Source organism: Convolutriloba macropyga, chromosome 1 (assembly GCF_964194025.1).
Source record: "Convolutriloba macropyga chromosome 1, txConMacr16.3, whole genome shotgun sequence".
Lineage (NCBI taxonomy): Eukaryota > Metazoa > Xenacoelomorpha > Acoela > Convolutidae > Convolutriloba > Convolutriloba macropyga.
The window spans coordinates 28,478,572-28,503,593 of record NC_134468.1 but is presented as its reverse complement, the minus strand read 5'-3'; the positions used below and the strand labels follow the sequence as shown (position 1 = coordinate 28,503,593).

General features: G+C 33.7%; 1 protein-coding gene across 1 annotated transcript; it reads left to right on the top strand.

Moving 5' to 3' along the window:
- Positions 1-15,711: 15,711 nt before the first annotated feature.
- Positions 15,712-19,717, top strand: LOC142347984 (chymotrypsinogen B-like). Its single transcript, XM_075399152.1, has 3 exons — positions 15,712-16,064; positions 18,378-18,468; positions 18,957-19,717. The coding sequence occupies exons 1-3, from the start codon at positions 15,779-15,781 to the stop codon at positions 19,540-19,542; spliced, it is 963 nt and encodes a 320-aa protein (XP_075255267.1). The 5' UTR covers positions 15,712-15,778; the 3' UTR covers positions 19,543-19,717.
- The last annotated feature ends 5,305 nt before the right edge of the window (positions 19,718-25,022 follow it).

The following is a 25,022-nucleotide window of genomic DNA, read 5'->3' as shown; positions in this document are numbered from 1 at the left end:
TCAATTTACTTTCCTCCTGTTGCCTGAAGCTATTACACAAGTAATGGTTTCGAGTGTTTAGGCTCATAACGCAAGTTATGGGTCGTCATATTCCGGTTTAAATCCCTTTGGGATTTGTGTTAAATCTTGAAGTATAAATTTGAAACTACTTGCCTTAAGTCTAATAACTTTCTTCTAGTTGCCTGAAGCTATTACACAAGTAATGGTTTCGAATGTTTAGACTCATAACGCAAGTTGTGGGTCGTCACATTCAATTTGAATTTCTTTGAGATATATGTTAATTCTTGAGGTATAAATTTCAAAACATATGCTTAAAATGAAATTACTTTCCTCCTGTTGCCTGAAGCTATTACACAAGTAATGGTTTTTAGTGTTTAGGCTCATAACGCAAGTTATGGTTCGTCATTTTCAGGTTTGAATCCCTTTGGGATATGTGTTAAATCTTGAAGTATAAATTTTAAACTATTTGCCCAAAATCTAATAACTTTCTTCTAGTTGCCTGAAGCTATTACACAAGTAATGGTTTCTAGTGTTTAGGTTCATAACGCAAGTTATGGGTCGTCACATTCCGGTTTGAATCTCTTTGGGATATATGTTAAATCTTGAAGTATAAATTTTAAACTACTTGCATTAAATCTAATAACTTTCTTCTAGTTGCCTGAAGCTATTACACAAGTAATGGTTTCGAATGTTTAGACTCATAACGCAAGTTGTGGGTCGTCACATTCAATTTGAATTTCTTTGAAATATATATTCATTCTTGTATAAATTTCAAAACATATGCTCGAAATCAAATTACTTTCCTCCTGTTGCCTGAAGCTGTTACACAAGTAATGGTTTCTAGTGTTTAGGCTCAAAACACAAGTTATGGGTTGTCACATGCCGGTTTGAAATCCTTTGAGATATATACTTTCATTCTTGTGGTATAGATTTCAAAACATAGGCTTGAAATCAAATTACTTTCCTCCTGTTGCCTGAAGCTTTTACACAAGTAATGGTTTCTAGTGTTTAGGCTCATAACGCAAGTTATGGGTCGTCATATTCCGGTTTGAACCCCTTTGGGATATGTGTTAAATCTTGAAGTGTAAATTTTAAACTACTTGCCGTAAATCTAATAATTTTCTTCTAGTTGCCTGAAGCTATTACACAAGTAATGGTTTCGAATGTTTAGACTCATAACGCAAGTTGTGGGTCGTCACATTCAATTTGAATTTCTTTGAGATATATGTTAATTCTTGAGGTATAAATTTCAAAAGATATGCTTAAAATCAAATTACTTTCCTCCTGTTGCCTGAAGCTATTACACAAGTAATGGTTTTTAGTGTTTAGGCTCATAACGCAAGTTATGGTTCGTCATTTTCCGGTTTGAATCCCTTTGGGATATGTGTTAAATCTTGAAGTATAAATTTTAAACTACTTGCCTTAAATCTAATAACTTTCTTCTAGTTGCCTGAAGCTATTACACAAGTAATGGTTTCGAATGTTTAGACTCATAACGCAAGTTGTGGGTCGTCACATTCAATTTGAATTTCTTTGAGATATGTATTTTCATTCTTGTGGTATACATTTCAAAACATATGCTTAAAATCAAATTACTTTCATCCTGTTGCCTGAAGCTATTACACAAGTAATGGTTTCTAGTGTTTAGGCTCATAACGCAAGTTATGGGTCGTCACATTCCGGTTTGAATCTCTTTGGGATTTATGTTAAATCTTGAAGTATAAATTTTAAACCATTTGACAAAAATCTAATAACTTTCTTTCTTGTTGCCTGAAGCTATTACACAAGTAATGGTTTCGAATGTTTAGACTCATAACGAAAGTCGTGGGTCGTCACATTCAATTTGAATTTCTTTGAGATATAGGTTAATTCTTGAGGTATAAATTTCAAATTTATGCTTGAAATCAAATTACTTTCCTCCTGTTGCCTAAAGCTATTACACAAGTAATGGTTTCGAATGTTTAGACTCATAACGCAAGTTGTGGGTCGTCACATTCAATTTGAATTTCTTTGAGATATGTATTTTCATTCTTGTGGTATACATTTCAAAACATATGCTTAAAATCAAATTACTTTCCTCCTGTTGCCTGAAGCTATTACACAAGTAATGGTTTCTAGTGTTTAGGCTCATAACGCAAGTTATGGGTCGTCACATTCCGGTTTGAATCTCTTTGGGATATATGTTAAATCTTGAAGTATAAATTTTAAACTATTTGCCAAAAATCTAATAACTTTCTTTCTTGTTGCCTGAAGCTATTACACAAGTAATGGTTTCGAATGTTTAGACTCATAACGAAAGTTGTGGGTCGTCACATTCAATTTGAATTTCTTTGAGATATAGGTTAATTCTTGAGATATAAATTTCAAAACATATGCTTAAAATCAAACTAATTTCCTCCTGTTGCCTGAAGCTATTGCACAAGTAATGGTTTCTAGTGTTTAGGCTCATAACGCAAGTTATAGGTCGTCACATTCCGGTTTGAATCTCTTTGGGATATATGTTAAATCTTGAAGTATAAATTTTAAACTACTTGCATTAAATCTAATAATTTTCTTCTAGTTGCCTGAAGCTATTACACAAGTAATGGTTTCGAATGTTTAGACTCATAACGCAAGTTGTGGGTCGTCACATTCAATTTGAATTTCTTTGAGATATGTATTTTCATTCTTGTGGTATACATTTCAAAACATATGCTTAAAATCAAATTACTTTCCTCCTGTTGCCTGAAGCTATTACACAAGTAATGGTTTCTAGTGTTTAGGCTCATAACGCAAGTTATGGGTCGTCACATTCCGGTTTGAATCTCTTTGGGATATATGTTAAATCTTGAAGTATAAATTTTAAACTATTTGCCAAAAATCTAATAACTTTCTTTCTTGTTGCCTGAAGCTATTACACAAGTAATGGTTTCGAATGTTTAGACTCATAACGAAAGTTGTGGGTCGTCACATTCAATTTGAATTTCTTTGAGATATAGGTTAATTCTTGAGGTATAAAGTTCAAAACATATGCTTAAAATCAAACTTATTTCCTCCTGTTGCCTGAAGCTATTGCACAAGTAATGGTTTCTAGTGTTTAGGCTCATAACGCAAGTTATAGGTCGTCACATTCCGGTTTGAATCTCTTTGGGATATATGTTAAATCTTGAAGTATAAATTTTAAACTACTTGCATTAAATCTAATAATTTTCTTCTAGTTGCCTGAAGCTATTACACAAGTAATGGTTTCGAATGTTTAGACTCATAACGCAAGTTGTGGGTCGTCACATTCAATTTGAATTTCTTTGAAATATATATTTTCATTCTTGTATAAATTTCAAATCATATGCTTAAAATCAAATTACTTTCCTCCTGTTGCCTGAAGCTATTACACAAGTAATGGTTTCTAGTGTTTAGGCTCATAACGCAAGTTATGGGTCGTCACATTCCGGTTTGAATCTCTTTGGGATATATTTTAAATCTTGAAGTATAAATTTTAAACTATTTGCCAAAAATCCAATAACTTCCTTTCTTGTTGCCTGAAGGTATTACACAAGTAATGGTTTCGAATAATTAGATTCATAACGCAAGTGTTATGGTTCGTCACATTCAATTTGAGTTTCTTAGAGATAAATGTTAATTCTTGAGGTATAATTTTCAAAACATGCCTAAAATCAAATTACTTTCTTCTAGTTGCCTGAAGCTATTACACAAGTAATGGTTTCGAATGTTTAGACTCATAACGCAAGTTGTGGGTCGTCACATTCAATTTGAGTTTCTTTCTTTGAATTAAATGCTAATTATTGAGGTATAATTTTCAAAACATGCCTAAAATCAAATTAATTTCCTCCTGTTGCCTGAAGCTATTACACAAGTAATGGTTTCTAGTGTTTAGGCTCATAACGCAAGTTATGGGTCGTCACATTCAATTTGAGTTTCTTTGAATTAAATGCTAATTATTGAGGTATAATTTTCAAAACATGCCTAAAGTCAAATTAATTTCCTCGTGTTGCCTGAAGCTATTACACAAGTAATGGTTTCTAGTGTTTAGGCTCATAACGCAAGTTATGGGTCGTCACATTCACTTTGAGTTTCTTTGAATTAAATGCTAAGTATTGTGGTATAATTTTCAAAACATGCCTAAAATCAAACTAATTTCCTCCTGTTGCCTGAAGCTATTACAAAAGTAATGGTTTCGAATGATTAGACTCATAACGCAAGTTGTGGGTCCTCACATTCAATTTGATTTTCTTTGAGATATATTTTAATTCTTGAGGTTTAAATTTATACGATATCTTATTATATGATTTTCTTTGAGGTTAATGTTAAGTATTGTTTCTCTTTCCTTAGACAAGAATCGTGTTCGTCGGAGATTCTAATCTCCGTGATGCTGAGGGGCTGCTTGCTCTAAATGAGCGAGTTCGCCGTTATCAGTAAGCATTGTGTTATGTTGTTGGCTTTGTCATGTAAATTTACTGACTTTTCTCTTGCTTTTTGCAGCCCGTCTTATAATGGCCAGGGCGGCCGGAGATCCATTCATCTCAGAACACTGACCAGTGATCTTCTGAAATACACTCACGTTTTCATCATTTGCGGTGACAACGATTTAAACTCATCGAAAGTTGACGAAATCTGTAGAAACTTTGAATATGTCATTAAAGCGCTGCATCCGCGCATTGTTAGATTTAGTGGCTTTTTGCCCAGAGCGGATTTTGATCCGGATCTGAGGACTAAAAGTAATCTTTATTTAGCTGAAAAGCTTAAAGATAGATACAAAAGCCCGAGACTTATAAAGAAAAGCGACTTTGACGCGAAGGGTAGAGACAAGTTTCACCTTCGGCACACCAAAAATGGACTCAATCACATGATGCAGCACTGTTTAAGCTTTCTAGTTGACTCTTTTGGTGAATTACTATAAAAACTGAGCTTTAAATATGAGCTTCTGAAAAACTGAGCTATCTGAACTCTTCTTTTGTAGTTGTTCTAAAAGATTTCTTTGTAATTGCAATCTTCTGCCTTGTGTTTTTCTTTCTTTAGGGGAAGAAGATGGTGCAACATTTGATCCGCTGGAACAGATGAAACAAAGGGTGATTATTATTATTGTTATTATTATTATTATTATTATTATTATTATTATTATTATTTTTATTATTATTATTATTATTATTATTATTATTATTATTATTATTATTTTATTGTTTCTTATTAATATTATTATTACTATTATCATTTTTATTAATATTTTTTTCTTTATTCTTATCATTATTATTATTATTATTTTTTTTATTATTTTTATTTTTATTATTATTATTATTTTCTTTATTCTTATCATTATTATTATTATTATTATTATTATTATTATTATTATTGTTATTATTATTATTACTATTATTATTATTATTATTATTATTAATTTTATTATTCTTATTCTTCTTATTATTCCCATTATTATTTCACTTTTATTATAATTTTTTTGTTGTTCGTCCTATTCTTTCTCTTTTTCTTGTTCTTGTTCTTCTATTCTTAATTTTTTATTCTTGTTTTTGTTCCTATTTTTATTCTTCTCAGCATTATTATTATTATTATTATTATCATTATTATTATTATTATTATTATTATTATTATTATTATTATTATTATTATTATTATTATTATTATTATTATGTATTACTATTATCATTATTATTACTATTATTATTTTCTTTATTCTTATCATTGTTATTATTTTTATTATTTTTTTTATTATTGTTTTTAATTTTATTTTTCTTATTCTTATTATTTTCATTATTAGATCACCTATATTATAATTTTTTTGTTTTTCGTCTTATTCTTTCTCTTATTCTTGGTCTTATTCTTCGTCTTATTCTTAATTTTTTATTCTTTATGTTTTTGTTCCTATTTTTATTCTTCTCGGCATTCGTATTCTTTTTCTTATTACTATCATTTGCAAAAGATATTGCGATCAAGATTTTTGTGAAAGAAGATATTGCGATCGGTATTTTTGCGAAAGATTTTGCGATCGAAATATTGCAAAAGATATTGCGATGAAAAGTTTTGCGAAAGATAGTGCGCTCAAAAGTATTGCTGAAGAAATTACGATCAAAATATTGCAACCGAGTTTTGCGAAAGAAGTTATTGAGACCGAATTTTTTTGTTGAAGAAGATATTGCGGTCGAAATTTTCGATAAGCAGTATCTTGTTTTGCAATATCTTTGGCAATATTTTGATTCCATTACCTTCTTTCGTAAATTCGTTAGCAATAACATTTTTCGCAAAATGTTTTATTGCAGCATCTTGTGCAAAATCTTTGCTCTATTTTGATCAGAATATCTTCATTTGCAAAAACTTCCATCGCAATATCTTTCGCAAATTTTGTTTGATTTGTTTTTATTAATATATTATTATTTTTTCGATTATTATTATTATTATTTTTGGAAATTACTATTACTATTATTGTTGCTGTTGTTCTTCTTATCATTGTTCTTATTTTTATTGTTTTTATTATTATTCTTATTTTTTCTGTTACTCTTATTCTTGTTCTCCTTGTTCTTGTTCTTATTCTTCTTCTAATTCTTGTTTTCTGTGTTATTCTGCTTCTTGTTTTTGTTCTTATTCCTATTCGTTTTCTTACTCTTACCATTATTATTTGCAAAAGATATTACGGTCAGAATTTTTGTGAAAGACGATATTGTGATCGAAATTATTGCAAATAAATTTTGCGAAAGAAGATATTGCGATTGAAATTTTTGCGAAAGAACATATTGCGATCAAATTGTTTGCGAAAGAAGATATAGCGATTAAAATATTGCGAACAATTTTTGCGAGAGAAGATATAGCGATTGAAGTATTGCAAACGACTTATGTGAAAGCAGATATTGCGGTCAAAACTTTTCCGAAAGAACATATTGTGGAAGAAGATATTGCGATCAAATTGTTTGCGAAAGAAGATATAGCGATTAAAATAATACGATGTTCGTATGTTTCTTTAGTGTGTTCTCGTTTTCTTCGGTTTTTTTTTCGTTCTGACCCCAAAAACCTTAAACCATAGTCAATTAGGTCTTAAAAGACAAGCATTTTTGTGTTTGGGGTCAAAAACGAAAAAAAATTAACTCTGATGACTTTATTTTTAAACGCGATGTTCATATGTTTCTTTACTGTGTTCTCGTTTTCTTCTGTTTTTCTTCGTTCTGACCCCAAAAACAATAAATCATAGTCAATTTGGTCTTGAAAAACTAGGATTTTCATTTTTGGGTTCAAAAACGAAATAAAATCAACTCTATTGTCTTTATTTTTAAATACGATGTTCATATATTTCTATAGTGTGTTGTTGTTTTCTTTGATGTTTTTATGTTCTGAACCCAAAATCTTAAATCATAATCAATTTGGTCTTAAAAGACTAGCTTTTTTGTGTTTGGGGTCAAAAACGAAAAAAAATCACCGCTTTTGACTTTATTTTTAAATACGATGTTCGTATGTTTCTTTAGTGTATTCTCGTTTTCTTCGGTTTTTTTTTTCGTTCTGACCCCAAAAACCTTAAACCGTAGTCAATTAGGTCTTAAAAGACAAGCATTTTTGTGTTTGGGTCAAAAACGAAAAAAAAAATTAACTCTGATGACTTTATTTTTAAACGCGATGTTCATATGTTTCTTTACTGTGTTCTCGTTTTCTTCTGTTTTTCTTCGTTCTGACCCCAAAAACAATAAATCATAGTCAATTTGGTCTTGAAAAACTAGGATTTTCATTTTTGGGTTCAAAAACGAAATAAAATCAACTCTATTGTCTTTATTTTTAAATACGATGTTCATATGTTTCTATAGTGTGTTCTTGTTTTCTTTGATGTTTTTATGTTCTGAACCCAAAATCTTAAATCATATTCAATTTGGTCTTAAAAGACTAGCTTTTTTGTGTTTGGGGTCAGAAACGAAAAAAAATCACCGCTTTTGACTTTATTTTTAAATACGATGTTCGTATGTTTCTTTAGTGTGTTCTCGTTTTCTTCGGTTTTTTTTTCGTTCTGACCCCAAAAACCTTAAACCATAGTCAATTAGGTCTTAAAAGACAAGCATTTTTGTGTTTGGGGTCAAAAACAAAAAAAAATTAACTCTGATGACTTTATTTTTAAACGCGATGTTCATATGTTTCTTTACTGTGTTCTCGTTTTCTTCTGTTTTTCTTCGTTCTGACCCCAAAAACAATAAATCATAGTCAATTTGGTCTTGAAAAACTAGGATTTTCATTTTTGGGTTCAAAGACGAAATAAAATCAACTCTATTGTCTTTATTTTTAAATACGATGTTCGTATGTTTCTTTAGTGTGTTCTCGTTTTGTTTGGTTTTTTTTTCGTTCTGACCCCAAACAGTTTAAATCATAACCAATTTTGTCTTAAAAGAAAAGCATTTTTGTGTTTGGGGTCAAAAACGAAAAAAAAAATCAGTTCTGATGCCTTTATATTTTGAATACGATGCCTATTTTTCTTTTTCGTGTTCTTCTTTAGCTGTTTTTTTTCGTTTTGACCCAAAAACCGTCTAATAATACTTTACTTGCCTTTAAAAAACGATTAATTTTTCTCTGGGTCAAAAACGAAAAAAAAAATCAGCTCTGATGCCTTTATATTTTGAATACGATGCCTCTATTTTTCTTTTTCGTGTTCTTCTTTAGCTGTTTTTTTTTCGTTTTGACCCAAAAACCGTCTAATAATACTTTACTTGCCTTTAAAAAATGATTAATTTTTCTCTGGGTTAAAAACGAAAAAAAATCAGTTCTGATGCCTTTATATTTTGAATACGATGCCTCTAAAAAATTATGTCTTTAAATTTTGTCGGTGTTTTTATACTTTTTGGTCGCTTGCGGCCAATTCAGTGTTGTAGTACTCTTTTTTAACTGAGTATAGGAAAACAGCTTTTGTAGCTTTTTTGAGGTCCTGTTGATTTTTTTTGCAAGGTCCGCCGGCTATTTTTGACGTTTTTTCCGGCTATTTTTGACTTTTTTTTCGGCCATTTTTGACGTTTGTTCGATCAGTTTTGACCTTTTTTTCGGCTGTTTTTGACCTTTTTTTCGGCCGTTTTGACGTTTTTTCGATCAGTTTTGACCTTTTTTTCGGCTATTTTTGACCTTTTTTTCGGCCATTTTTGACGTTTTTTCGATCAGTTTTGACCTTTTTTTCGGCTATTTTTGACATTTTTTTCGGCCATTTTTGACGTTTTTTCGATCAGTTTTGACCTTTTTTTCGGCTATTTTTGACCTTTTTTTCGGCCATTTTTGACGTTTTTTCGATCAGTTTTGACCTTTTTTTCGGCTATTTTTGACCTTTATTTCGGCCATTTTTGACGTTTTTTCGATCAGTTTTGACCTTTTTTTCGGCTATTTTTGACGTTTTTTTCGGCCATTTTTGACGTTTTTTCGATCAGTTTTGACCTTTTTTTCGGCTATTTTTGACCTTTTTTTCGGCCATTTTTGACGTTTTTTCGATCAGTTTTGACCTTTTTTTCGGCTATTTTTGACCTTTTTTTCGGCCATTTTTGACGTTTTTTCGATCAGTTTTGACCTTTTTTTCGGCTATTTTTGACCTTTATTTCGGCCATTTTTGACGTTTTTTCGATCAGTTTTGACCTTTTTTTCGGCTATTTTTGACGTTTTTTTCGGCCATTTTTGACGTTTTTTCGATCAGTTTTGACCTTTTTTTCGGCTATTTTTGACCTTTTTTTCGGCCATTTTTGACGTTTTTTCGATCAGTTTTGACCTTTTTTTCGGCTATTTTTGACCTTTTTTTCGGCCATTTTTGACGTTTTTTCGATCAGTTTTGACCTTTTTTTCGGCTATTTTTGACCTTTTTTTCGGCCATTTTTTACGTTTTTTCGATCAGTTTTGACCTTTTTTTCGGCTATTTTTGACCTTTTTTTCGGCCATTTGAGACTGGATTAAGACTTGGCAAGTCTTGGCCAAGACTTGGATTAAGACTTGCCAAGTCTTGGCCAAGACTTGGATTAAGACTTGGCAAGTCTTGGCCAAGACTTGGATTAAGACTTGGCAAGTCTTGGCCAAGACTTGGATTAAGACTTGGCAAGTCTTGGCCAAGACTTGGATTAAGACTTGGCAAGTCTTGGCCAAGACTTGGATTAAGACTTGCCAAGTCTTGGCCAAGACTTGGATTAAGACTTGCCAAGTCTTGGCCAAGTCTGACAAGTCTTAAATGTGTTATGATCATAGCTCTGAATCAGTACTGATACCTAGACTTGCAATTAGACTTGCCCAGTACTGATATTGACTTGGCGTTAAGTACGGGTTGCTATCATAGAAAATCGCAACTTAATTCAGTAGAAGATAATGCTTCCAAAGTCGATTTCCTTTTATCCATACTCCTAAGCCCAAACATTTCTATCGCAGGAAATAAGTGTCGCCGTTTCATTTCGAATTTTGAATATGATCTTTAGACACTTGTTGTCGTGTCGTTTTTCTTCTGCGTCCAACTAAAAATAATCATGAACTGTCGGAAAAAAATATTTTATTTCTCAAACTCAACTTTATCAGTTTTTCGAGGCAGAATCTAGTTCCTTACCACAAAATAATGAAACCCAAATACAGATAATAATTCCTTTTGTTGCTTGTACAAAAAGTTTTTAGAACTCAAATACTAAAGGAATTGAAAAAATGTTATAATATCAAAACTGCTGTAAGGACATGATGTTGTCTTAATTTCTGTGTTTTGAAGCTATATTATCTGTTTTCAGCTTACCTTATACAGCTTTTGGGTTATGATACCTAAATAATAGCTTCAATCTTTTGCTTTACAATTAAACTGCTCTAAAAAATACCTCTTTGCTTTTATCGGGCTAGCGTCAAATGTTTTCTTTTATTGAAATAATTTTACAAGATCAGTCTTCAAAAACATTAACACAACGCATTATTTTCAAAATTCTGAACCATAAAAACAGTTAGTCAGTTTGTGATATTTTCTCTAATATTAAATTGCTCCTAGTCTCAAAACAATTTTTTCAATTGAGAGCTTTTAGTTCTTCAGTTATCTAAAATGAAAATGATCGGAAAATCATCTTCAGAAAAAAAATCTGCCATTTACATCGGTCAAAATGTTTTCCATAGTTTTCTAGTCTTTCAAGTAAATTTCCAGAAATTAAAATGATCCTTAAAATAGCAGCAATTTCTGTTACATCTACAAATTTAAGTTTTTTTAAGCGGTCCCTTGCACAATAATGCAACATAATTTTTCAGCCTGTTAATAGGTGATCAGAAACAACTTACTACCCAAATTGCAACCCTTTTTACATTCCGAAAATATAATTTTCTACTGTTTTATTCAATCTACACATCCATTGAGAATGCAATTATAATGGCTGTAGCTTCTGTTTGCTTTTGGCTTGAACAAATTGTTCGTTCTCACCAAAAATATAAGGGAGTTTCCAAGCTTGAAATCTACCATTTAATTTTTCAAGCTTAAGTCGCCTAACAGTGAACGAATTGTGCTCGAAAGATTGCGAGGCTAGATAAGTCATTTATGGTGCATAAACTTCTTATTAAAGAGGGTTTAGCACTCAGGACCTCTCGGATGAGAGTCAGGAACATTTATCGCCAACCAACACTGGAAATCTACTATCAATGCACTGAAGTAACACAATTAATTTGAGAATGCAAGAAATTCACGTCACTCAAAAAAGTCAAAATGCCAAGCATGCAAAAGTCATCCGAGAGCTTAAATCAAAAGGAAATTCTCAAAGACAACTGTGATGAAAATTTTTTGCATAAAAACACAAATTTATAATACCTGCTTCAAGCATCGTCCGAATACAAGTAATCGCATAGTTTCAGGGGTGACACCTTACAGAGCTAATTAGAAAAAAAGCCGGACCGCTCCAAACTTGAAAGATATTTTAAGATAACCATCCACTCACATCATAACATTCTGTCAGCTTGCGAGACAAATTTTTTCGTTCAAAACGTAAAAAAATCTTTTTGACAAAAAATAAACTAAAAAAAGATAAACTATAACGACACTTGTTTCTCACTTCACTGAATACTAGTTGTCTAGTGTTTTCTTGAAAAAGTTTTCTTGTTGTGAGGCTTCTTTTTGCAATTCTTAGCCTTCACAAATGATGCACCTTGAAAACTTGCTCTTCTTCAGTTTTAGAAATATTTTTGCGATTAAAAAAGCTGTCCATTTTATCCTGTGCAATGTTTTTCGAGCAGAACGGTGAATTTTGTGTTTGAATTTTATTTAGATCCAAGAGGATCGTAGTTTTTGCTCCAACTAAATCGCTTCTTCATGGTAAACAGGTATATTGATAACACTAATAAAGTTAATAATATTTCTTAGCAATGGTTATGGCCCCCGCTTTATTTAAAAATCAGCACATTAAAAATCGTTTAAAGTAAATGAATTTTATTTCGACTATTTGTTACAAAAAAAGGGTGTTGATGCAGTTAAAAAGTTTTCGGATACAAGGTTTCAAATTCTGTTAGTTTAATTGATAATTGCAGCCTAGCAACCAAATTCGGCCTTATTTTTGAATATATGCAATTAAACTAATCAGCAATGCTAGAACGTAAGAAAAAACGGACAACATTTTTTTTCATAGAACATCATGTATTCTTTTTAATATAATACCAAAACCATCTTTAAAATTTTAAAGCATGGTTACATCAGTTAATCATCTACATTTTATTGGGATAATAATTGGTTTATTCAAAAAAGACAGTTTAAGCACAATTTGTGCAAAAATGCTTGAACTAGAGAACATCACTTCAGAGCACTTTATTGTTTTTGAAAGAAACATTCCATTGAAAGGTATTTCTCGTAATTTTCGAAAACATTTTTTTGCCAAAACATGGTGAACTATGTTTTCGTTATGACCAACTTGCAGACTTTTACAGTCACTGTTGATTCAACAGGTGAAGTGGAATACAACAGGAGAGGCATGTTCAAGACTTTAAAACAAAAGAAGCGCAAACAATTTTATTGGATAAATTTCTGTTATTAAGCAGGAGATACTCGTTTATTAATTTAATTCTGTTTCTTCTATTTAATACTATTTCTTCTCAATGACATTGGAAATTCGACATATGAAAAAATTATGATGATGATGATGATGATTAGGCAACCCACCAAAACTGTACAACTCACTCTCAAAAACAATTGCCAAGAAATTGCAGCTATACAACTATAGCAACCAAGAGAGGAAACCAAACAGACTAAAATATTTATAACTTGAATCTTGAGACCTACCTCCGTGATTAAGAAAACAAGTTCTACCTCATAAAGCAGAATTTCAATCACCCCCGTGATTAAGAAAACAAGTTCTACCGCGGAATAAAGTGGAGGGTGACATCAATCCTCAAAGACTAAGAAAACAGTACAGAATTGCCCCCTCCCAGTAAGGAAATCGAAACAAAGCGAAACAAAGTTGCTGTCAGCTAGACAATCAGCAGTGCCAAATTGCCCTCGCATCAAAGAAGCCCCTAAGACAAATTTTTTGGTTGGTTGCAGACGTCACCAAAGAGGAAGAACTTTATCAAGGGTTTCAGACGTCACATGATCAAGAAGTCCCTACATTTTTCTGGTTCCAGGCGTAACCGGCAGAAATTCGCTCGAGGTCTAAAACTTCACCCCAGGAGTCCGATTTCTGGTTAGATCTGTCCAAAAACCATTCAAAAACTATGAAAATAAAATAGTGCGAGGCTGTTGGAAAGTTTGATTCAGAGCGCCAAAAGGACGCTCTTCATCATTCTAAGTTCTATGCGTCTCTCCCTCGACATCTTCCAGATAATAATAGTTGAGGTTGAAACAATCCTCAATTCAAGGCGATTGACGAACGTTGCTGATCAACCCGATGACGAAGAGCCACTAACTCAGAATCATTTCCTCATTCAACGCCACTTCAGTTCACTGCCACCTTGAAACTACGGAAATCAGCAACCAGGTAGTTTCAAAAACTGGAAGCTCGTTCAGCAGTTGATGAAGCAAATTTGGTGGTTTTTGATAAAGGAGTACCTGCCGACGTTGATTAAGAGAGGGAAATGGCCAGACAGCAATCAGCCTCCCTTGAAAGTAAGAGTTGCCGCCTGGGTACTGATGGATCTAACACCAAGCGGTATTTAGCCCCTTGGAAGAGTCCTAGACACATCCCCCGGAAAAGATGGCTAAGTACAAGTCCTCATGTTGGGAACGGCTCACGGCTCGTTCGTTTTAGGCAACGTGAGCTACCCTATTTTTAACTGATGTTACAAGCCCAACATAATATCAATTTATAAACCAAAAGATTCAAGTCTGATGACAATCAGGATGACATTCAGCCTTTAACGCCGTTCCCTTCTTCTAGGAGCATGTTCACATTGAACATTGGGATTTCATGGCAGGGAATAATTATAATGACGACGATGATCAAGCAACTCGCAAAAAAAAACTATAGGATTCACTCTTTCTCAAAAACAATTGCCAAGATGTCTCAACTTTACAACTTTAGCAACCAAAGGAGGAAAGCAAACAGACTAGAATATATGTTTATAACACTATTGGAACCAATCTTTTTTTAAATCAAATTTTAAAAATTTTAAAGCCACTCAATTTTTGTGTTGGCTTACTCGTACAAAAAGGTAACGAAACAACATTTTTTTTGCATTTTTCATATATTTTGATTTATTTCATTGAAATTTTTTTCAAGGCCTCAATTTTGCAGAGATTTCAAACTGTGGACTTTGCCAGAAGCATCAACTTCATTGATGAATCAGCGGGTATGGAGGCCACACGATTTTACTTTCTTAAAAAGATTTATCAATAAGAGCAGAGTCTCACTCAGATTTGAAGGTTCTACCTTGCTTCACTCAGCCTAATTATTTGTTAGTTTTTTAAGTCCAAGAGAGCATTGTAAGATTAATTTGAAGAGTGGATGACTTTAGATTTGTGCTACAGAGGTGTGCCTTTGATCTCAAGATCCAAATTGTGAACCATATTGTGGTTGCAGCTATCTATTATGCTTGTTTTGATGGTACTGGGATCAACTGCTAGAAGTGATTATTTACTTCCGAATCCCTTAATAATATGTGATAAATTAAAGGAGCTGCAATTACTATCAAATAATTTTTTCATCTTTCTTGTAAACTTTTTTTAAAAAATTAATGTTCTTTCTAAATAGCGAGCTGATATCTACTTTCTCATTTTGAAAGAGATTCTGAACACAATTAATCTCTTTATCAAGCTCCAAAAAAGTTCAAAGCCGTAAAGCACACACTTAAAAGTCAATTCTAAAGCCTTCTCTACAAATTTTTGCTTTCAGCCATATGTTTTTTTTAACATTTCATCTGTCAGCTGGCAGCGCGAAAAGGCAAAGAATGTGCAAATTTCTGAAACGTTTACGCCAGTTTTTTTTCCTTCTGATTCTTTTTTAATGAGCTTCCCAATATGGTACTACTTTTGCATCTGTCCTATAAAAAAAGATCAATCGATCAAAACTGAACTAACACAAAAAGCAAAAAGTTCCTAGCCCCGAATAAAATTTGAAGTTGGAACAAAAACTTTGGAGGTTTGGAACAAACATGAACTTTGAACATGAAGAACGCATTAGTTCGACGTGAAACATTTTGCTGTTATTATTTTATGGCTATTTCAAACATAACTAGCACTTGATATTGCATTTTGACCTCAGGAAAATATGGCATGACTCTGACCTTTGTTTTTGATTGTTCAAATTTAAGTTCAAATAGTGAAATCTTTTAGTGACAGTTTACCTGGCAGTTCCAACTTTCGAGAGTGAACATTTAACCTTTCAATTGTCAAATTTTTAAATCACTCAAAATGAATACTGCAGCAGGCGTGCTATTTCTTGTTCACGTATTTCTGCAAGCTTCTGAGAAAAGTAACGCTGTCTCATCATCAAAAAGACTTCAAGAAAGTTCAAATCATGATGACTTTTCACGTTTGGCGAAATCCACAAGACTTTCGATAGTTAACGGGTTGCCAGCTATAGGAAAGAGGTTATTTTACGCTCAGCTGCATTCCAGACACGATGGGTTTTTCTGTGGTGGAACCATAATTGCCAAATACTGGGTGCTGACTACGGCAGCATGTGTACTGAACAAAAGTTAGTCTATTTGAGAAAAGAAAAAAAATACCCCTCAAAAAAACTTGTTCCTCGCCGCCTCATAGTTGAAATACACACCTTCCCACAAGGAATTAATTTTCTCAGGATATGCAGATTTTAAAAGTTTACATCAGATCTGCATATTCAGATGATCTATGAATATTTATATTCTGTCTGATAAATAAAAAATGTGCTTCTGCGTAATCGCAGCAGAGCAGCATTAGGCTTTCAGTCTGTAGTATATTAACAGTAGCCTGTTGTCAGCTTTCCTTTTCCACTTATTCCCCACATCTCAGACGGTTCATTTGGTGAGCATGAATGCTCTTTTTTTGGTGAGTATGGCCACTTTTTTTTGCGTCTGAGACTTTCACGTGGTACCATTATTGCAGCCAACCTTGGTCAGGCTATGGTCAACCTGCAGCTACGGCTAAGTAAGAGCTCATCCTTACACAGACAGCTTCACGGAGGATTGAGTTTGTGGAGGGATGAAATTCAATTCGGATTTTTTCTGTTTATGCCCCCTTTATGTTATATACCCCCCTCAGTTACAGAATACATGCCATCACATAGCAATTCATTAAGTGAAATTTTGGCTCGTGCGTCGGGGGGATAATGTGCACCCACTATGCTAGGGGGTCACAAGCAGAAAAGATGCAATCGAATTTTATGCAATTTTTGGATCTATTCTGTTTCGGCCCCCCAGTGTTTTTTATGACCCCCAGTTACAAATTATATGTTGCTATATAGCATGTAAAAAATTAGCACGTGCGGCTGGGGGTCATAAAAAACCTATGCTCACTAAGCTGGGGGGGGGGAACAGAATAGATCCCAATTTTTTTAAGGGTTCCATCAAAATATTTACGCTGTTTAGGAAATTAATAATTCCTTTTGTCTGGAAAAGTCATGTGAAATTCTAATATGCACAAAATTCAGAAAAATGTCAAAAATTTTTGTAATCAGTCTGAAGGCCAGTGAAATCTGTTTAAGTTAAACAAAATTCGATCTTCAAAAATTGGTAAACTGAACCAACAACATTTCAATCTTTTTTGAAAAAATGGGATCTTTTCCGTTTGTGCCCCCGTGCGATATGGAACCCCAGTTACAGAGCACGAGCCAGTGCATAGTAAATCACTGTGTAAAAGTATAGCACGTGCGTCTAGGGGGTGCAAATAATACGCACCCACTTAGCTAGGAGGGCTCAAACGGAAAAGATGCAAAAAATGAATTAACTGAGTGTATAAATGTTGTATTTCATTCAACGTAATAATGTTTTCCAAATATATACTACAATTAGACAATCAGAATTGAAAGATTGTCAGTAGTCCAATCCGCAAAAACTAATAGAGTGTTCTTAATAACTCAAAATTGCATTATCCTACTCTTCTTTTTCTTTCTCACTACCTCTCTCATTCATCGTTGTTTAATTTTTCTCGACCGAGAATGAAATTCTCGTTCTGCTGATTAAAAAGAATGGGCAATCAATTCTCGCGACATCATGTACAATTTTTTTTCAATTGAGCTTGAGTTTTATGGAAAGTAACAATCAAAGAACTTACAGCGTTCAACACAAAAAATGGTTTCCAGGACATAATTCATAACAATAATTTGCAATCACTTTTTTTCTCAACAAGTAAACCTTGTTTTCGTCTCAACATGTATCTAAACCTTATAATTACAAATGCTCTAGGATAATTTATGATGTAAATATCTGAGAACTCTAACTGGTCATATTTTTGAAGATCCATTTAATGCCAGGTTTTCCTCAACACATAATATAGGCAAAATATATTTGATATTTGTTTCTAAGTTAAAAGAAACAAATATCATGGATGAGAATCAAGAAATTTAACCTAAGCAAAGGTTTTTAAGTTGAGTTTACATATTTAAAGATGGCCGATTTTTTATCATGCAATTCTCTCGCAAGAATTTATCTTGGATTATGTGTATTATTCTGTGTATCTTGGATTATATCAGAAGACAAGATTTTTTTTTAAATTAGTCTTTGGCTATGCAATTTTTTTTACCTTTCCATCAGAATTACAGATCACGTTTTGGGCGTGCCTGTTTCTAAGCATGAAGATAGAAATTGGGCGCGTTACTCAACTCCCAAGCCCATACCAAAAACTTGGCTGAACTATAAGAGCAGTTTTATCATTTCGTTCTTTCATTTTCTGCTCTTTTTGAGGCAAGTAGTTATTTGAGGAGCAAGATTAGTTAGTTGTTTGAAGTAAGACGTCATATTAGATTTAGAATATCTTGTAGGACGAAATTAGTGTAATTCTATTGTAACGGTTTTTTGTTCTGTTTGTACAGGAGACATAACAGTGGTGCAGATTGGAGAAGGAGGAGACTCGAGGCAATTCAGAGGCTTCCACAAAGTTAAAGAAGTCATACCACATTTCAAGTAAATACTCAAATTCTTCTCTTTTCTCTTCTTTAAAACTTTTTCTGAAGTCCCGGTACCTCTGGAACAGCTATTTGCGAATACCTTATTGTGGTTATGCTTCAGGTCTGTTGCAATTCATGTATACTATTTGAATCGCCTCTTTCATATGACAAATTTTTATAGTCATGCAACAAAATATTTTCTAGAGGTTTGAACGTGTAAAGCTGATTGAAATAACAAAAAACAGCAAAACCACCACCAGATTTGGTTGTTCTACCAAGAATAGAAACAAAAATTGCCTGCTCGCCTGAAATCGCTGGCTGCAAAAATCTGCGTATGACCTAACTGTTAACTGATAAAAAAACATTGTAAATCCGAAAACTGACAACTCATGACTCAAATCGTTTTTTTTTCAAAATCTTAAAATGGATCCATAGTTAATTTGAAAGAATCTCTACTTTCTTCTTCGAATTGATAAAATGAGATTTTGATCTTTCCATTACCAGGTTTGACAGTGGAAACATGACCAGCAACATTGCTCTTCTTCTCATGTACCGACCAATTATACGTCACACTTCTAACCTACTCCCTCTATGCCCTAACCTACTTGAACTGGGCACTCGATTGGGCGCATGCGGTCTGGGTCACACCTCCACAATTGTGACCCCAGACCGATTTACTTTAATTCCGTATAAACTTCGAGAGACGTACTTCCTTGAAGACGCATTCACTCCAGGATCCAACCCTTTCGAGGTTGACAACTGTGACGAAACCCTAATTTGTACCGAAAGCATGACCGGCACTTCCAGTATCTGTGATTTGGATTACGGAGGTCCCCTGTACTCTTTCAAATGCGCCAGTTTTACACCAGACTGCATTTATGGAGTTTCTAGTCACGCCTTGACAAAGGAGGATTCCAGCAGCGATTCAGGTAGCGACAGAAGCTGGGGAAGCAATTTCTTTGAGATTACTCCAGATTCACTGAACAAATGCGATGGGGGGAGTTTTTTCACAAGTGTGCCACAGTTTTACAACTGGATCAAGTATACGATCATATCACAACCCTATCCCTACAACGAGGCTTTGTTGTGATTTGTGTTGCAAAAAGACTGGAAGAAATGAAAACTGTGAAACTAAAGCAATTAGCAAATGACAGAATAGTAGTATTAATCAAATTGACTTTTAGAATTTTTATTAGATGAATCTTGATTTGAGAAAATCAAAAAGCTTTGTTTTATGTGATCAATGTTTCTTCAATAAAAGCGAAACTTGCATCAATCTTTCCTTTTAAAATTCCTGTGGGATGTAAACTGTGATTTCGAAATGTAGAATGTAACAAACGTTTGAAGTTTAAACCAGAAAACAATTCTGATCCGAAGTTTTATATTTTTTGCTAGAGCGAAACAAAATTTGCATATTGTTCGAGCGGCAAAAATTTCGTTGTCAACTGATGATGCCAAAAACGTAACAAGCTGCCCTCGTTCAAATTCTTTCTTTAGTTATAACCCTTACATGAAAAAAAATTCATAACAACTTTCAAGATTCTAGCAGATTATGTCAATAGTTTTGCAATTAATTTCAGTTTTTATCAATTCTAAAATCCGACTTCAAAATTGTTCCGACCCCCAAATAGATGCTCAACCTATTTAGCCTTCTTTTTTTAAAAAAAATGTCACCAATTATGCCTCTTTAGCCCAATTTGTTATAGTTTGCCGAAACTATAGACCTCAAAACTGCTGAACATTTCTAAATAAACTCAAAGGAAGGCTAGTTTTACTTTAATAGTCTATAAGAGTGTTCTGGAAAAAAATTCAACGGTTTATCGCTAATTTAAAACAATCATTATCTAAAATGCATCATTCATTTTAAAATATAATAAATGTTTTTTGCGCAATTGTCTATTTCAGTCACATTTGGAATAATTAATTGTTACCACTGAACGTGCAGCAATATGAAGGCTAGTTTTGGTCTCGTCGTGGCCTTTGACAATCAGATGTGATGATTCCATTGGGGCGCTTTCCTAGGTCTTTTCAAAAATTCTTTTGAAAGTTTTCTCTTTGATTTCTATGTTAATACAGACCAGAATAGTTTCCTATCAAAGATCAATTATTAAAAGCTCATATTTGCCTGACAGCAAGGCCCAATGTTCATATTTTTGGTCATTCGAGAAAATATCGAGGTTTTATGGCCTCGACAAAACGGATTTGCAAACTTTAATTGTGTTGTTTGCATTTGTTGTTCTGTTTGCTTGTGTTATCGGCTCTCAAATACTGCGCACAATCTCAAATAACGCTCTCAAATAACGCACATCACCAAGCCACATCACCGAGCCCTTTTTGCCAGTTGACGGCTTCTCAAGCCCCAAAACTGGGAGCCGAGGCAATCAAATGGCATGATTAGGTATTCAAGCTAAATAGAGTTATGCAACAGAGTAATGCATTTTTTAAAAAAAATCTGTACTGTTTTTAACTAAGTTTCACAGCTCCTTCTGAATAAAAAGCCGTGCTTCTCGATTGCTTTGTTAGCAATACATGGGACGTAGCAGTACTAGATAAAGATCACCAACTTTTGTCAAACAAAAATTTGGATCATTGCAATGGGACGCAAATTTTCCCGAGCAAAAAAGTTTCCAGCTAGGCGTTTGTTTGTTGGTTTCCTTCAACATCATCATCATCATCATCACCATACAAACAAAACAGTAACTCATAATAATAAAAAATAACAGCTACAAACAACCTGGTGTCGGCCTAATGCTATTCTGCTGCGACAACGTGAAACACTTGAAAAAGAAAAACCAAAAAAGGATATAAATTCATTCTGAGCTGGGCTGCTTTTGTCAAAAAGTTTTTCCAGACAGAAGATTTTTTGCCTGGCATGCTTTTGTGGAACCGATTAAGTCTTTTTATTCATATAGATTTAACCATGATAAATATTACTTTCGTTTCAATCTTCTATCAACTTTTCCATTTAGTTTGCTCTAATTTTTTTAAATCAAACTAAAGTGCAATCTATATTCTGTCAATTATGTCAATTTGACTAGTTTGTGATCAGCTAATGTTTTGTTTTGTGATCTTGGAAGCCAATGGTTGTACATCAAATACTGAAGAGATTTCTTGTCAGGAAATTTAGTTTTGTTTCAATAAGCCTAAAATTTTTATGATAAAAAACAATTGGTTTTGCAGAAAACACCGGCCTTAGAATTGACATACTAATTCTTAATCTACAGTCGCATTTTATTGCATTGAATTTTTTTGATGATTTTGCTAGAGCACAAACGATTTTTAATATTATTAGCTAATCTGTGTTATTTTTCTTATTTTAAGCCAGGCGCTGTCTCGAAGACGTGCCCAACTGAAGAAAAAGGATAGTGTGAAAAGCGTGCTTTGACATATGATAATTAGTTTGAGTGTTTTTAACTCTGTGTTGCTCGAGCCCGGATTGGAAGGCTAAGTAGAAGATCTAGTGCATTTTTTAAATCAAACTGTGAAAACAAGCAATTCAGTATTTTCAAAGTTGCAGAACTTGACTCCATCAAAGTACAGCAACTCAAAATAGAGTTTAAATTGACTAACCGGACCTCAATCTCATGGTATTTCAGCACTGAAAAATTTCATTATGATTTTTAATATGGCCAGAGTTCTGATCACTGCATTTTATTGACACATAGTAAAATTCATAGTAAAATTCTGAAATTCAATACTGTATTTACCATGGACAATATGAATGTTTTGTCTCTTTTTGAGCTGAACAGAATGCAAAATAGCCATCAACTCGGACTTAATTAATTCACCAAATTTACGGTTAATTTAGGAAAACCCATGATATTACGATAATTAATTATTATTTTGATGCAGTTCACAGTTCACATTCTAACTGTGGCACTGTTCCAAATTCCATAACTTCTCATTCCACTAAGTTATCATTTCAACACCGTTTTCTACTGCTCCCATTTTCCACAGGTCCCATTTCCACTTGTCCCATTTCTAGGTTTTTAGTGGAAAAAGGGTTGGGTGAGGGGACTATAGTTCATGGTTTGGGGGAGGGTGCGCAGTTCAGGGTTCCATCAGTTCAACCAGTTCGATCAGTTAATCGGAACCCAACTAACTCAATCCTGTCTGGGAACTTTTCATTTTGGGAAAATTGAAATTATACCCCCAACCACCAACCCCCTCCCCCCGCCCACCAACACCACCCTCAGTAGTATGTTTGTGTTCAAGAATAGAGGAGTTTTAATGGTTTGGTTAAAAATAACATCTTCACGCTTAACCAAATTTTTCTTCACGCTGAACTAAAGTTCCATTCGAAAATTTCGTTTTTTTCTTCTAAAAACTCTGTAAACATTCTGAGAAACTCAAAACATCATGCACAGCCTATTTTCAGAAAAATTGCTTTCTGGATTTATGCTGCACATACTTAGCTCACAAAAAAACCCTAAGGTTACCCTAATTCAGTACTGAATCGTCGATTTACTATTGGAAATTTTTGATTCAGTAGTAAAAGTCTATGACACTCGGTTCCGGTTAGAAATCGGTTCCGGTTAGAAATGTGAACTTAGCTGGTCTTTATGATACGGCCGCAGCCAGTTGATAACTCTTACTTTCTCTCTGATCAAGAAGGAACTTGAAGTAGTCGGCCGCAAATAGTGCTACATTCTTGGGCTGGTGTCTGATGACTTCTCTGGACAATAATTCCAGTGCACTTGCCACGCCATCTGGCACTGTCAGTGCAACTGCGCCACCACTCTGACCGTCATAAGAGGAGAAGGAGCCCCTGGATCTTCTATTGTAACTTGCTCTGTATGTCATCGCCGGTCTGAAGCAGTCCCTGCTGAATGGGTATCATAGATAACTTTTAATTGCTCTAGATTATGACTGTTTTAGCCGTTGACATTAAGGGCCCCAAGCTATATAGGAAAAATAACCTATTTATTCTCTCTATAATGGTAATCATAACATGAGGAGGTCTTAACGAGAGCATTATAATACCATAGTGCTCTACAATGGGAAAAGAACTTGTTAGGGGGTCTAAGCAGGCGCAACTACTGTGAAAATGAACCAGTACTGGATTCTAACCGTTACTTACCATTACACCCAGGGCCGGGTCGAGGAATGAGCGACAAAGATTCAAGAAATGAACGGAATTTGTTCGGAGAGTTACCAAAATCCGCTCAAACCTTTACATTTTTTGACCGGAATGAGCGGAATCTAAATGCAAGGAATGAGCAAAATTTTAGCGGGTCTTAAACTCTCGAACTTGGGCGTGTCTTATAACCCATTCTCATGTTATGTTCTTTCATGTTCATCAAGACTTCATTTCCCTGGCCAACTATACTTTGAACAACTAAAGTTTCTTGTCAAGCTATAACGTCAGCTATCTTATGCACAATTTAGACAATTCTTTTTCAACCTTCAAAACTTCTTCAAATGAGTCCAACAAACTGAACTTAGAGGAGTATTCTTCAGAGCTGCAGACCTCTCGAAATTTTAACAGGTTCCTGGAAAGTGAACAATCTTTGGAGCTGAATACGAGTCTGAAAATTTAACAGTTAAATATTGATAGATGGATTTTAAGGAAATAAAAGATCCGTAAATGAGATGAATGCTTATTTTTCAGCATTTTCTGTTTGTCAGAACAATAGTTGCGCAGAAACAAGCCTGGAAAAAAATGCTATTATCTTGTGATTGAAAGATCCATTGAAAATATTTAGAAGTTCACGAAATCCGCAAAACAGTGTTTCCGCAGACAATATTTAATATGATGATTTGTATAATTGCACTAGAGTTTCTTCTCAATAATATGACCCACAGCTTAGTCGGTGCACAATATTTAAAACTCCCCTAAGTGTTAGTGCTTTTTTAGCATATAGAATTATTTGCTACGTAAAGACGCCTATTTTGTAACTACCGCGCACACGGAACTAACTACGAGATGAAAAACAATTGTCATTTTTTAATCAAGAAAGGAAAAGACAAAAAGAATTTTTTTAGCTTCCATATATAGATCAAGGGGCGATCGTATACCCAGGTTGAGGTCCCAGACCGAAAATCGATATGTACAGACCAATTGAACGCACGAGGGGTTCAAAGTTACACGGTCTGAAAACACGAATGAATACACGACAGTCTGGACATTGCGATCTTTGAACGCACGATAGTCTAGACATAGGTAACTTTGAACACACGATAGTCCGGACAGAGCAACTTTGAACGAACGAAAGTCTGAAGATAGTAAGCCTGGAGCGCACAAAAATATTTTGAATGGAGACAAGAATACCAAAGCAACAAGAATGTCATATATGCAAAAACTGAAAATAAAAAGCCTTATATTTTTTCGTTCAATCATTTGTCGGGACTGATAAAGTGAGCGGCCAAAAATAGTTTCAATTCAATTGGAAGTGTATTTGTCTTTTTCTATAGTTGGAATATGATCTTAGCAATTGCTATTTTTACAAACTTTAAAAATACACCCAGTAAAAACTGTTCGAACTCTTTTATATAAAAAGACGTACTCAGCTTTTTAGCTTCAGCTTCCACGGAAAATAAATAAAAACTTTCAAATTTTGAAGGAGTTTA